This window comes from Tursiops truncatus, chromosome 9, assembly GCF_011762595.2.
Source record: "Tursiops truncatus isolate mTurTru1 chromosome 9, mTurTru1.mat.Y, whole genome shotgun sequence".
NCBI classification, from domain to species: Eukaryota; Metazoa; Chordata; class Mammalia; order Artiodactyla; family Delphinidae; genus Tursiops; species Tursiops truncatus.
The window spans coordinates 58,172,285-58,188,232 of NC_047042.1; the positions used below are offsets into that span (position 1 = coordinate 58,172,285).

At 42.8% G+C, this 15,948-nt stretch overlaps 1 protein-coding gene across 4 annotated transcripts in view; it reads left to right on the forward strand.

The window, feature by feature from the left end:
• Positions 1-15,948, forward strand: part of CREB5 (cAMP responsive element binding protein 5) — a 422,135-nt gene that overhangs the window by 161,776 nt on the left and 244,411 nt on the right. For all 4 annotated transcript variants that reach the window (XM_073809776.1, XM_033863113.2, XM_033863114.2 and 1 more), the window contains exon 5: positions 11,721-11,893. In XM_073809776.1, coding sequence (XP_073665877.1) covers positions 11,721-11,893 — 173 coding nt within the window. The remainder of the gene's footprint in view (positions 1-11,720; positions 11,894-15,948) is intronic.

The window sequence follows — 15,948 nt, forward strand, 5'->3', positions numbered from 1 at the left end:
AAGCTTTCCCCTCCGCCACCCGCCGTCTCCGCCCGCGAAGGGGCTTCCTAGTTTGTGGGAACCTTTCCTCCTTCACAGCTCCCTCCCACTGGTGCAGGTCCCGTCTCTATCCTTTTGTCTCTGTTTTTCCTTTTTTTCTTTTGCCCTACCCAGGTACGTGAGGAGTTTCTTGCCTTTTGGGAGGTCTGAGGTCTTCTGCCAGCGTTCAGTAGGTGTTCTGTCGCAGCTGTTCCACATGTAGATGTATTTCTGATGTATTTGTGGGGAGGAAGGTGATCTCCGCGTCTTACTCTTCCGCCATCGTGAAGCGCCTCCAGCCATTGGATTTTTTGTGTATTTTTCTTTTCTTGAATTCTTGTTTTAAGAGTAAGGATCAGAAGTGGTCTGGTGCTTTTGCAGTGAAATGAGTGAGGGAGGGATGGATGTTATGAATGGGAACGGATGGATGAAGTAGGGAAATGTGGACTCACTGAGGCAGAGTTGTGATGGCAAACAGAGTGGCCAGGCCTCAGACATAGGCCTCACTGGGAGGTAATGTTTGAGCAAACTTTTGGAAAAAGTGAGGGAGGTAGCCATGAGGAGAATGCGAAGAAGCCTTCCAGCCTGTGGGAGCAGTGGCACCAAAGCTCCCACGTGTTAGCGGAACCTCAGGGAGGTCAGTGCGAGTCTGGAGCAGAGTGAATAAGATGAGAGGGTGGTAGGAAATGAGGTCACAGTGATGGGTGATATCTCGTAGGTTGGGGGATGTACCTTGCAGGCACTGTAAACATGGAAACCATCTCATTGACCCCCATTGCACTTCTCTGGACACCTAAGGATCCAGAGAACCCAGGTTCCCAACATTTTTAAAAATGGGCTCTTAATATTCAGACAGGATTTCCAGAATCTTCTTGGGGATTGTCATCTCCAGTTGTGGCCAGTTACCCTGCGCTACATAAGTGCTGTTTGGTTCGCTGTGGTCAAGAGAAAAATGTTATCTCTTTATATCAGGATTTCATCGAATCAGACAGACTGAATTGCTCACCCGTCACCTGTGTTGCATTATGCATTTGGGTTTTGCTCTAAGATTTAAACAGCAGTAGCTATGATTCAGTTTCCTTGGAAGCAATGGCAGTTCAAAGCTTATCCAACGGCCAGTTTCCAGGATAGAAATATGCTGCTTAATTAATATCGATCATTAGAACAACCTCATAGGAACTTAGGTTAGTGAAGTACTAAACAATTTACAAAGCAAGGCCACTCATGGAGAGCCACCTGACGGGTTCCACCAGCAGCACAATGAAGTGCAAGCCTCTTCATTCGCTATTGTTTCAGAGGAGGAAGTCTATCTTGTTGCACATTTTCCTTCCCACTGAGGATCACATTTCTATTTTATGTTCAGAGAGCATAATGTTGCCAAATATTCAGGAATGCAGATGCCCAACCAGTGCTCCAGGCAGGGGAGTTTTGAAGCAAATTCATTTTAGTGGGCCAGCCCTACCTTCCAGCTCTTTTGGCCAGGAGAGAAGAGCTGAGGAATGGGGGCCTGGGAAAGGCAAGGGAGGGTCTCTCCTCAGACCTGTGCTGTATCATTAGCAGCTTTCAAGAGAGCGCTCCCTTTATACTTCTGGGCATTAAGCAAGTACTTCATTTTCTTTGAAATGGTGAAGAAATAGACCTCAGCATCCCTGTGGTAGTTTTACATGTGCTCTTATTTTTAGTACTTTTACATTTCCTGGTAAGGAAGGGAGAGAAATTTGTTTAGTGATTCTAGAATGGGCCACTTGCCTGCTGCACAGCCGTACCAGGTACTCAGTGTGACTTCTCAGCATTTCCCTGTGTGCTCAGTGCTGCTTTCATGATATTGAAGCCCCTTTTCTTCCTTATGACACACAGAAGCGCCAGCATGGCAATGCCATTGGTGCCATCTTCTCACCTTTCCTGCACCTGCCTCAAGACCCCAACGTTTTACTTGTTTCTAATCACTTCACTTTGGCTTTTTTGGGTCTGTTTTCTAGTTGCTAAGGAAGGCGCATCTTGCCTCGCTTCAACCAGGGCTTGAGTTGACCAGACACCTGGTGGTTTGAGGAGACTACTGAGTTGTGTTCTGGCCTCTGTGTGTTGATAGGACGTATGAGGACTCAAACCCACAAATGTTCCCTCTTTATATCTTTGGCTTAAGATGACCCTGTGCCCAACTTAGACAAGAGGAAACTGTAGACTGATGGCTCTTATTTCCGTATCATTACCTCGGAAATCATAATTCATGTATCCATTCAATCATTGGTCATCTAGTTCTGTGCCAGGCATGGAGCTTAGGCGCTAGCGATAGAAGAGAAAACGAGGCAGGCACTGTCCCTGCCTTCCTGAAATTTATAATATGGTGAACTGGAAATAGTAAGTTACTGTGTGATCAGGATAAGAGGTGATAAAGCTCTGGAACTTGTGGGAAAGCAAAGAAAACAGCTATGGGAATCGTTATGGAGGTAGAATCAACAGACTGAAGAAGTTAAGAAGGATCATGTGCTTAATGGCGGATCAGATGCAAACCCAGACCTGTTGACTAGCCCTTTGCCCTCCAGACTGTGGTCTCATCAGCTCTAGATGATGCGTCTTTCCCTCTTTCTAGTGTGTGTGTGAGAAGGTATTTTTCTGACTCATTTGTTTTTCATCCCCTTCTTTCCCTGGATTTCCATATTCCCTCTAAACTGTAGGTCCTCTAAGAGAGTGCCCACTTTTCCTTTTTTGTCTTTCCACAGTATTAGTTACACTTACTATGTATTCACTCAGCAAACGTCTATGTGACAGGTGACAGGCATTGTATTAGGCCCTGAGGACAATGATACGAAATCACACCCTGTCCCTGTAACCAAAGTGTTCACAGCTAGAAGGGGAAAACTGACCTGAAGTATATAAGTAAATGTACCCGTGTGTTACAGGAGCTTTGAAAGAAGTATGTATGGGATAAGATGGAGGACAGAGGAGTGGTTAATTATAATATGGTGACGTGGAAATAATGATGACAGTTACACATTGTGATGTGCTATAAAGGTAAGGATTGGGGTGCTGAGGTAGAAGATAACAGGGGGATGGATATCTCTAGCTAGGGAGGTAGTGTTAGCATTGGTAGTCATCATGATAATAATAATTATAATAATGGCTACTGACACTTATTGGACATTTAATGTGTCCAACATTGCACTCAGCTCTGTATTTACATTACTTAAATTAATCTTTATAAAAATCTTACAAGGTAGGGTTGTTCCTATGTGACAAATGAGAAAAATAAAGAGAGGCTATAAACTTGCCCAAGATCACACATCATTCATTTCTTCACCGAATAATTGAATTTATTGCACATCTACGAAGTGCATGACACTGGCTGTTGTGAGATGAACATGGACTATTCCCTCCTCCAAGTTTCCTGGAGGAAGCATTTGTGAAAATAAGTCAGGCTTTCTAATGGAGTTGTGGACAAAGCACTGTGGGAGAGCAGAGCAGGGAACCAATGGGGCCAGAAGGAGTGGGGGAAGGCTTCATAGAGGAGGGAGCGTCAGAGCTGGATTTGATGAATGGATTGACTGCAGAGAGGAAGTGCTATGTGCCAAGGTGAAAAAGAGACATGAAATGGTGTGGGATAGTCAAGAAGCATTGAGGTCTGTGTGTGTGAGTGGTAGGGGAGGGGCTGGGGAGGATGGGTTGCCAGGAGGTGGTGTGGGAAAGATTGATGGGGACCAGTTTGTAAAAGGCTGAAGTCGATGGGAAGGTACACATAGGAGGTCATGGATGTCCAGCAGAAGTGTTTAAGTAGGCTGGTGCTGTGAAGGAATGCACAGCTTTCTGGAAGAAGATTCTTGAGAAATGAGGAACCTTACCAGTTAGCAGTACAATGTACAGTATCATTTTCAGTGGAGTTAAATGAATTTCTAATTTCCAGGATATCTGTATATATCTGTATATACAGCAGCCCCAGAAATTTGCTCCACTGTAATTCTAATAACCTGAATGAAATCCTAGTGCCGTTTCATTTGTTCTATCCCAGAAGATGATGTTTAGCAGAAGCAACCAAGACGGTAACGTGGGAGATAAGAGCAGAGACACGGACAGTCCAAGGCACTGAGAATCTGAACAGGAAGGAGCAGGATCTTTGAGAGACACCCCAAAACTCTTTCTCACAGTCAAGGGTGGCACCTGAGAAGACATTTATTGTCTTGAGCATTTTACTACAGTACTAAATGAATAGCTATAAAATGCTTACAGGGATGCTTCAGGGCTCTGCTGCCTCAAACCCAGTATTAGAAAGGATAACAGAGGTCTGGGATTGGAGGAGAGCATGGACCAGTCAGACGGATCTTGCTGTTCTGTATCCTGCAGACTGATGTCTAGAGCCCCAGTCAGGGAGACTGCCGGCTTCCTGGAAATGTGTGAGTGGGCCAAGGCCACTGAGGGTTACGTCAGTGTGCGAGCTGCCTTTCTACCCATTGCAAGAGAAGTTGCCTTAGAAGTTGAACTTGGTCCAGACGTCAGAGAAATGGTCTCTTTCTCAGGCTTTCCCTGAGCTCTTGGAACTCTTAAGGAAGGTGAACTAACATCAAAGAGTGAGCTAGTGATGGTTGCTTGTTTGTTTTGGTAATTTGATAAAAGTGTTGATCAACACTTTTTGAACTGCAGCCTTCCCTCCCTAATCCTAATCTGCACTATTCATTGTAAATCAGTTTAGAAATGCCTATGCAGCCAACATGACCTCGAGACAAGGGTCGCTAATCAGTCACTTTGAAATAGATTAATGGTGTATTCCCAGGCTTTGCTAGGTGTGAAGACAGTGGTGATGACATTGATCCAAATCAGTGGTATGATAGATAGACTGTAGTTCTCAGGATCACATACCAGCATCAGTTAATAACTTCTTTTAATGTCCATAGAAAGGATATCAGGTATACTTCATTTTTTGCCGTGTCACTTTCCGCTAGAAAATATTTTTACAGAGAGACTATAGAGGCAGTGTGGCTTAGTAGGTAACAGCCTGGGTTCTGAAGCCAAACTGCCTAGTTCCGAGCTTCTCCACTTACTGGTTGTGTGACTTTGAGGACACTTAACCTCTCTGTGCCTCAGTTTCCTCATCTGTAAAATGGGGATAATAATCATACCAAACTCCTAGGCTGATGATAAGGATTAAATGAGTTTTCTGACATGGTCATGCTGTGTTAGTGTTAGCCATTATTTATAATATTTCCATTAATATCAGTCATAGGGAGTAGCCACCCAGAATGAACCATTACTCTCTGAGCTTCCCATTCTAAACTTTACTAAAAGGAAAGAAGTACACATTTGCTGTCAGGCACTATGATGGAACATTTATTATCTCACGTGAAACTCTACAATCCGGCCCATTAGATGATTATCTCCATTTTAAAGATGAGGAAGGTATGGCTCAGAGAACTTAAATAACATGCCCCAGATGATATAGAGCTGAAGTGAACTTGAGCCCAATTGCAGTTCTCATGTTTTCCTTCTGTACTATTGTTCCTTTTAGAATTCTCCAGGGATAAGTAGCAAACTCTGAAAAAGCAGAATTAAAAGTGCATGTCAACGCTGGCATTTTCACAGTACCCTGTGCTCTCTTCTCCCTTCCTCTCCTGCAGAGGTTGCCTGAGATGGTGTCTTATCTTATGTGGTCCATCTTGCACTGTGTGACTATGCCAAGGAGAGAGAGGCAGCCTGCGTGTCCCCTGGTCTCCCCCAGCCCCCTGCCTTGCCTCCTCTAATACCTCACTGGTTCCTCTGTCATGGAGCAGCCCACCCTCTCAGTAAGATTCAAAACACTCCTACTGTTCCAGCTCCCGAGAGCACCAGAAAGGAGTCAACACCCTCTAGAATCCCTCCTACACCTCCAGAGAGCCTAGTGCCTTCCAGAAGATTAGAACCTTTGTTATCCTGTGAAAGTCTCAGACATCTTTTGGATGCAGTTCCTCGATGTTTACATCTGGGAAGTTCTGAAAGTCTTCATAACTGCCCGGGCATCATTAAGATGCAGACAATTCTGAGATTGCACAACTCAGCTTGTAAACACATGTCGGGATGACCCTGGCTCTTTATACAGAAACTTATAAAGTTTCTACACCTTGGCACTTGGAAAGAATATAGATTTGAAGATAACATTTTGGTACTTCATGGGAATCAACATCATTTTGCCTCTATGCTCCAACCTTCACTTTCTCTGGTGGTCCACCTCCCTTCATCCTTCATTACCACACCCTAAAATTATAGTTGTTTGTAAGAGCATGGACGTACATTCATATACATCAGGTTGTTTTTTGCATATCGTATTCCAAGCCCACGCATGCAGGACAATTACCACTCTACCTCCAGCTCACTGACTATGCAGTCAAGACTCATTATTACCCTGGTTCTCATCCCATTCACGCCCTTTATGTCTCAGAACAACAGTGAATGGAGAGCAAGGTATATTGCAGGGCATGAAGGGAATAAGAAGGCCAAGGACATGGGGATAAATTTGAACTAAGGAGGGGAAAATTTAGGTGAAGATGGTTTGTCTGAGGAGCTTATCATCTTTGATGTTTGAGAAATTTTACTTTTTGTTAGCTGTTTCTTGAATCATGATCCTTGGGTCTGGTGGAAAACTGTAATTTTTGGAAGGCTTATTTCTGCAAAAGCTTATGGTTATGGAGAAAAATCCATGTTTGTAGGCCCGTGAATCAGAGTCTAAGGAGTCTGTTTGGATATTTAGTGTCTCATAAAATGTAACGTAGAAAAGACTTGTGGAGCATCAGAGCTGGAAAAGATCATGGAGACCACGTGGTCCTCACCCCTCCTTCTAGTGATGAGGCTGTGAAGCCAAGGGAAGCTGAATGATTTATGCAGGTTACATGGCTACAAGGAGGGTTAGAGAGACTGAGGTAGAAGAGACCTCCTGACTCCTAAACCAGTATATTTTCAACATTATCACACGTTACTAATCATTTGGAAGCATTTGAACCAAAGTATGAACCGTGTGTTATGAGAGAATCTTAGCAAGAAGAGACCTTGGAGGTCATCTAGTGCCATCTCCCTCCTGATAATCCTCTTGGTGACATTAACAGATGGCACTGCTCCCTACTGACGCTAGGAAGCTTAGTGCTTTATAAGGCAACTTGTTTTATCTTTGCCTATCCCTACATATTGGTAAATTTACCCCAACAAAAGGTCGAATTTCTATTTTTAAAGCCTCTGTCCAGGAGGAGTGAGTGTGGCCAAAGGGGAATGGAATGGTATTAGTGATGGTGTAGAGTTTTACTCCTAATGTAAGGATAACAATGCCTATCTTGTAGGGCCAGTGTGAGGATCAGAGGTGCAGTTTATAAAGTGTCTACCATAATAGCTGCTTCAATAGGTACTCAAATTTTAGTTATTGTTGGCTTTTGTCATCATGATCCCATTTTTTGAAATTATGCCCTCTGGAGCGACATAGACTATGTCTAATCCCGCAAATATTTGGAAGGCAGTTAGCATGACCTCTAAGCCTTCTTTTCTTCAGACTAAATATTCCCTGATTCTTCTACCATTCTTCCTATGATGCATTTTGGATGCCTCCGTTGCTTTCATTCCCTCCTGTTTGTCAATTTTCCCCTTAAACTGTGGTGGCCAAATGCGGTCAGTCCGATGTGCTTGACAGTAGAATAATTACATCCCTTGATCTGGACATCGCACTTCTCCTACAACAACCTAGATTTATGTTAGCATTTTTGGAGGCCAGATCACACAGTTGGCTCAAGTAAAACCTTGTTCTACTATCCAGAATGTTAGCGACGTCTCCCAACATTGTGTCAACCACAGATTTGACAAGCATGATTTTTACATCTTCATCCAAGCGGTTGATAAAAATGTTGAACAAGAAAAGGCCAAAGGCTGAGCCTCCCGGACCACCTCTGATCCTTCCCTGCATATTGACATCCAACCGCTGCTTGGTGACGTTGTTGCACTGTGTGACTATGCCGTCACCAGCTCCAAGTCTACTCACCTATGCTAACAAAAATGACTCAGCAAGATATAGTCATTCTTTGTGTTTTTGAAATTGGATATTTATTTAAAGATAAAATACCATTCTTTTATCAAGGAAGACAGGTTTTGAACCCATAATTGGGAAAATGTGAACTCAGAAGTAATTTCATGTTTGAGTTACTATGTAATGCTGAAAGAAAAAAAAAAAAAAAACTTCTCTTAATGTGAAATGATAATGCTCGCTTAAATTTGTTTATTTTTCCAAAATGTTTTGAAATTATTCTCTGGGTCTGGGGGAAGGAGGCTGGAGAATTTGCAGATTTCATGCGTTGGGGAGAAAGGAGATTTTTGAAATATTAGGATAGAACTTTCAAGAGCTTTTTCCATCTCTGGTGGAGATCACAGAGACAAAGAGATCTCTTAAAAATGTTGGTGGGGGAGGGTGTGAAGTATATCCTAGATAGTCTTTTTTGATTCTTTTTAATGGTTCTCAGAGAAGATTCTTAAACTTTTTGAGGGGAGAGTTATTTCTTTCTCTCATTTAATGTGCTTTATGCTGAAGAAATCAAACCAGTGTCTTTGCACCAGGTTTCAAAATTTTTGAACAAGTTTTTCTTGGTCTCCATGGTGGAGGTTAAGAACGATTATGGACATACCATTTGAGCCAAAGTGCTTAAAGACTTGAAGCTCGTTTCTTGGTATCTTCCTTGAAGGGCTCGTTTAATGTTTTCTCAAAGGCTTTACTTTCTAATCTACGTTCCACGTTTGTGGCTTTCTTCTTAATTCTGATCCTGTCTATGTCTCTACCCCATAATCAAACAAGTATGTTAACATCTAACATATCTTAACATCTTTTATTGTGATCATGCTTTGAGATTTCAAGGTAAATAGACAAAAGAGTTAGCATTCTCAAAAATCGCCCAGGTAATAAAAGATAAGATTTCATTATACTGAATATTCTAGGAATGTCATTTTATAATTTACTCATTCTCTCACTATTTACTGCAAGCCTATTGTGCCAGGCACTGATCTGGGCCACGGAGACTCAATGGGAAGTAAAGTTGGACTTAGTCTCTTCTCTCATTGTGCTTATATTCTAGAGGGAGAAACAGATATTGATCAAATAATCGAAGACAATTGTAAACTTGTGAAAAGTGCTATGAAGGAGGGGGAGGTGGTGCCCTTCATTGGAGAGGTCAGGGAAGGCTTTCTCTCATGATGCTTAGTTTGTGATTTGAAGGTGGAGTCTGGGGAAGAGTACAGGTGGCAGAAAACAGCATATTCAGCTCTGTGCTGAAATGGAGCATCTTCAGTATGAGAGCAGGAAAATTCATGCAGGTGGAGTGAATCGCAGAGAGCCAGAGTGAAGGTGGTATGAGATGAGCAGGGGAGGTAGGAAGGGTGTCATACAGGCCTTGGAGGTCACACTGAGAGTGCTGTCGGGGTCTTCTGAACCATGAGAAGCCACCTAAGAAGCATGGAGAGGGTGGGCGATGTAGCTGGATTTGCGTGCGATGAGATCAGTTTTGCCTTTTGAAAGGGTGACTGTGGCTGTATTATGGGAAAGAGGAGGAAGGGAAATCAAGTGAATGACCAGGGACCAGTTAGGAGAGCACTTGTTTAATCCAGGAAAGAAGATGGTGGTTGGGTGGAAGTTGGTGGAAAAAGAGACGGAAAGAGAAGGATGCTTACATTGAATTTATGGTACTTGGGGACTACATGTGGGGGTGATAGAAAAGAGGTGCCAAAGGAGGGTTCAGACATTTTATATTATTGTTTGTGAACTTAAAGAGAATATTATTTTAAAAATTGTATAGCTCTATTGATAACGTTCACTAGCACAGCACAACAGGAATAATAAAAAGAGAGTCAGAAATCCTTCTGTGCCTCAGATGTATTATTGACAAAGGATGAAAAATTTCAAACATCTTTAAGGATCTAAACACTGGAAAAATAATACTTACAATGTTTACTTCATCACAACCTCACTAAGACCTAGAGAAAGAAGTTGGTGAAGGTTCACTTTCGAAAGAAATAACGATTATCTTTATTTTCGCTATTACTTTTAGTTTGATTCTCTACGCCTCTAGAGCCTATAAAAAGGACTCAAGCGTATCCCTGTCCTGCCACCCCAATACAAATCACCATTTCCTTTCATCTCACTTTAAGCAACCACAATATTTTCCCACATCAGAAAAACCGTCCAGTATATAAGGGGAGCCTTTGGATCATGTGTGTGTGTCTAAGCCTGTTCATGCCTTTGGGATCTCAAGACAACAGTCGGCTTACAGTCTAAGCCAGGTGCCCAGTTGCCATCTGGGCTCCTGACAAGCTGTGTGGTCAGGGTATAGAAATCAGAAACCTGGGAAAGGTGCAGTGTGATGAACACAAGCACCCCCGATACCATATATGTTATCACCGTCATTTAACACACAGTGCAGGAAATCCTGTTCTTTCCAGAAGAACTTCAAAGAACCACTATTAGTAGTGCTGGGTAACTTTTTTTTTTTTTTCTTTGCCAAAGCGCAGACAGATAGATATTTTTCCTCTAGTAAATTGCTAGTGACACTCCCATTTCTTTCCTGTCATCGTCAACCCATTGTCCAACTGACCTCTCAGATTTCCCTGCCCTTCAAGGCTGAAGGGCTGTACCTGGCTGTTTCCAGAGGCCCACTGAGTTATGTTGCTTTGCCCTGAACTTTCTTTTTCTCTTCTAGGTTCTGAGTTTCTCACATTTCAGCCCCACCATGTTGATCAGCCCTCTTCCGCCTCAGTGTGAATCCTCTCTTGTTGTCCCATTGACATTCTTTTCTAGGAAGAGCTGTCTTTTAAGCCAGCTTTATCATGCATATTTTACCTTAGTTTTGAATTTTAAACAAAGAAACCTTCGTTCAAGTCATCAGAAATAAATACATGATATTAGGTCCCTCAAGTGACTCAGTTGTGTCATTATTTTCTTCACTACTTTCATGCAGTGTTTGTTTACTAACTGCCTACTGTGCTCTGAGCACCATGGATAGAATAATGAACACAAACATTCTATATTCTTGAGGAAAAGACCATGAACAAGTAAACAGACGAGAAATCATTGTCAGTATTCCATTCTTCCACCAAATTGTTAGAGATTGATTTTATGGAAATACAGCAGAGTTGTAACTCTCACTCCTGTCATTGGATCCCAGACACCCTGTTGTCTTTTCCAGTCGTTCATCCTCAGTCCCCAGGTTGTTGAGCTTGGGTCACGAGTACCCAGATTATGATTTGGAAAAGTAGTTTCCTGGAAAAAAAGAAGAGGTGGTTAGTCTTATAGGACTGAAAAAGAAAAAATAACAAGTGTGCTTGTCATTCAAAGCAGGGTGCTGAATGGCTCTTCGCTAAATCATAGTGTTATGCACTTACCACAGAAATCATTTTCAAATGCAATATATATCACACCAAGTCAGAGCAGATATGCACTAAACATCCCTGATGTAAACCTCCCATTGGGATGGCGGCAGGGTGATTAGCGAACTTCCAGGTATTTTCTTATGTGCTTTCCTCTTAAGGTGGATAGTTATTTTTCATCTCATCGTAGCTGTAAGTTGTAACAAAGATAAATGGACCCGTGGCTTGCCAGAAGCCATAACTCTGTATTTAGTTGACATGACCAGATTCCCCATTTTGGCCTTTGAGAGCTTGAGAGTAGACTGAAGCATTCACCTCTTCTGACCCTTTTCCCTCTGTCTTCTGTCTTCTCTGGGCAGAATATCTCGATGCATAACACCGTTGGTGGGGCCATGGTGGGGCCTGGAGCTCACCAGCTTGGCAGCACCCGGATGCCCAACCATGACACCAGCGTTGTGATTCAGCAAGCCATGCCGTCACCCCAGTCCAGCTCTGTCATCACACAGGCACCTTCCACCAACCGCCAGATCGGGTAAGGAGACCTCTTCGCTGTCTCTGGGTCCTGGCTGGAGCTCAGGGAATGTTCTAGACTTTCTCCTAGTTTCTAGTCCTCAGGTTGGATAAGACAGAAGTTGGTTTTCCTGGCTGGTGTGATATTGCCTAGAGCTCAGAGTGATGTTTTTGATGGGAGAAGGGAAGAGGGAGTCTCTGTTTGGTGGAAGCTCTTTGACCCTGACTTTGGGGAGAAAAGCAAGTCATTCTGTGTCATTGTTTCTTCAAACAAGATTCTTGAACTTCAAGATGACCATGGGGAAACCCCATGGATGTTGCGAGCAGAGCATGGTTCTCAGGACAAATGCTTGAGGATGGCGGAGGGAAGTGTCACCTGCCCAGCCTCCTCCCTAACAGAGTATGTCCCTCCATTCCTAAGGTCTAAGCCCATCACCTGTGTCTTTGGTGTATTTCCATGGTCCTCCTTCCCTCTGATCATTTCTTCTGTGCTTCTCTTTCCTTTTTAATACCTTCTCATTAGCTCTCCTCTCTCTCTGCATTGGTCCATATTCATTCCTGGAGTAGACAAATCAAAGAAAGCAGGCCCTATCCCTCTCATTTATGTAAAAAAGAACAACACTGAGGCATTGAGAAAAATAGGTAGAATGCTCCCAGACACTGTGTATTATGGGATGGAAAGAGAGCTCACTTCTGAGTATCAGGTGATAGGTCTCGGCCCTTGTTACTCAGAGTGTGGTCTGAGGACCGGCAGCGTGTGTATTACCCAGGCGCTTCTTAGAAATGCAGGATCTCTAGCCCAGCTTCCTTCTCTCCAGAATGAGGATGGTGTCTCTTCTTTCCACCCTCACAAGAGTAAAGTGAAAAGGAAATAAAAGATTTAAGAGTGCTTGGGATCTTAGAAAGAAAAGGTAGTAACTTAAGCCAAAGAGCTATGATAAATTTATGTTGCTGGATGCTGAGAACTGCTTGCTCTCTGTTCCCAGAATTCTCTGTTTAAAATAGGAAAGGGAGCTTGCTGTGTTTGGTATACGCCATCAGAATTAGTTTGAATATTCCATTGAATAATAGATGCAGTGATTTTAAGAAAAATATTAGAAGCTGTCCCACTATTTGTCAGTCTGTCTTTTCCCTTTCTTGTTTTAAATGCTTGTAAGAATTCCACACCAACAGGGAGCACTAGGGACAATGGCTTATCCCTCCTTAGAATGCTCTAGAAAGGGTAGCTTGTCTCTCACATTTCTCAACTCATCAGGATGGGTTGTGACGTATGAAGATGAATCTTAACAAGTGGAAGTTGTGGGTGATGACTATGCTGTGAGTTTGCCATGGGTACCTTTGGTTTCCCATTCAAGAAACAGAAAGTTAATCTGGCCATTTGAATGCGTGGCTTTGTTGGAAGAAGCCAATGCTAAATTCACAAGTGTCTCTGTTAAAGATTTCTTTTCTTCTCAGATGACTGTGGGAGCCAATGTTGCACCACCTAAAGCAAAAACCTATAATATACTAAGAGGGTGGGGTCGTTAAAGACAGCATTTCAATCTCAAGGGACTCCTTCACTCCAGGGGCTTGGCTTTGGGCAAACAATTCACAGTTAGGCAAGCTAATTGTAATTATTTTATTTTCCTTTCAAGGGGAGAAAAACATAAAATGTGCTAGAGTTTACTAGCAGTTTTACAGCATTCCTTCTCCCCTGGAGTTCTGCTTCCTGCCCCACGGCTGCCCTCTTGCAGGACCTTAGTATCTGGCCATTGTTAGTACAATGCTGGTGTTTGTGAAACAATCATTTAAGGGTTAGCACTAAATTCTAAGATGGGTATTGACTCTGTCAGTAATGTACCCAGCTGGCCCAGGGCTGTACAGTTGGATAACATTCCTAGGCTGTGTCACTGCCCTGACAGGTGTGGGTGTTTCTCTGTTACACGTGACCTCCCGACCCACTCTGTCTTCTCGTTTATTCCCAATCCTGGGGTGTTATGTGTCTCTCCTGGTGTGTTCTAGGAGATAATGGTCACTTTTAGGACTCTATCTTGTTGCCGAGCTTGAAGGAAGCTGTTTCTTTGCTTCACATCCTTCCCTGTTGTGCTTACCATGTTGATTCCAACCCCTACTTCCTGTCATTTCCATTTTCTCCACGTGACCCATCTAAAACCTTGCCCGGATGATCATGGGGGCTCAGCAAGTAACAACCCAACCCATCTCACCAGTGGATTCAGAATGAAACTCTAGGTGGTAACATTTGGGGATGGTTGACTCTTTTAGTTCTCTCAGCAAAGAGGAAATGAGTACTTATTTTAAAACATGAGTTCCCTCTGGAGACTGTGTCTTTAAATGAGCATTTGAAATTGCAGATAGTTTTCTTTTTTTTTCTCTGAGGCTGCACAGAACCATATTGTAGTAATATTCTGATTTTTATCACAACCTCAAATATTTAAGTGTCAAAATCTGGCCAAGCCACCTGCAAATGTTTGCCATGGCTACTGGCCAACAAAAACAGCAAACAGCAATGAAAGTCTTCATTCAGGCTCAGCACTTAAGCTGCATCCAGCCAGAGAGGCTGGGACCCACCTGTACCCACGCACAGGGCTCTTTTGCTGCGGCCAGTGGGTGTGTTCACGACTAGAACTTTGCGGGAGAGGGAGGGGGCTGCCTGTCTCCTATTCCCCCCTTTTCTTCCCTTCGACTAGTGCTCGGCTTCTGTTGCCAATCCCACTTTTGTTCTCCTTTCTGCCACTACCCCGCTTCATGTTGTATTTAAACTTAGCGGTTTGAATGGATTGGGAGTGATATTGACATGAAGGACGGGGAAATGAGAGTAGTGCCTGTTCTCAGGGAAGATTTGGGGGACAAAGTTTATGCATCCTTGTGTGCGCATTTGATTTTCGGACTTTTGGAGCAGGCATTGAGCCAAAGTAGAACAAAATGAGTGTGTATGCAAAAATCTGAAGAAATAAGGTTATAAAAGTAGGTAGACAAACCACATGGGCAACTTTCAGTGCATCCCATGTCCCCCCCAACACACACCATGCCGATGCCCAGTTCTGTCCAAGTAGCACTTTTATCCCAATAGAAACTGGAGGTAAGTATAAATATCCCAAATTGCACTCGTGTGGTTAGGCAGCCTAGAAAATCACACAGCGCTAGAGAGTGTAGGAGGCATCCCCAAACTAGTGACTACTTGTGCTTAGTCAAACGGGCAGACGCCCTGTCGGAAAGAGTGTCTTTGGCTGATTGATGGTAGCATTTTAGGAGATAAGTTTTCCAGGTGAAAAAAAAAAAGAGTGAGCCATGGGCTGTGGGAGAGACAGAAAACAAGCATGTGTTAAATATAGATGAAATCGATTCAAGCTTGGACCAAATATGTGGCAGATTCCAAGCAGTATCTCTACTCCAGTCATTTTTATTAGATATCATGTAACAAGCTCATTAATTCAGGACCAAGTCTGCAAAACCCGGGAAAATGGTGGATGAGTAGGTAACAGTAATGCAAATGCTCTCTGTCTCTTCTTCTGTTTTTTTCTCTCTTTATCTCTCTCTCTCTCCTCATATGAGACATTTTTGTAGGAGCCAGTAATCAGTTACGTAGGTGGCTATAATCTTAATATACCCCAGCCTTCCTAAAGAAGCCGATTTCTCTTTATGGAGTCAATGTTATTAGATAATTCATGCTCAGTAATTCTTCAGGAGAACTGTGAAGATAATATAGAGTGTAGAGGTCTACAAAAATGGATGTCAGTACAGAGTTCTGACGGGTTATGGGAGGCACTGCCAAAATATTCCACAAAATTTCTTCCTGTTTTCAAAATGTTCCATAGATTTAGTTCTCTGTATGGAATTGGGCAAATACATAAGCTCTTTAGATTACTGGTGACAATTATTTGACAGTAATTGTTCACAATGGAGGTGTGATACATCTAACATCAGAATATACAAGTGTTCCTACCAAGGCTGATATTTGCACAAAAGGTATCTGGTCCATTGTGGAATATTCTATTTAAGATATCAGGAAACTAGAAAATATGTTCAACAGCGTGTGTATATGAAACCTCTCCCTGATTATATGCCGGTTTTAGTCCT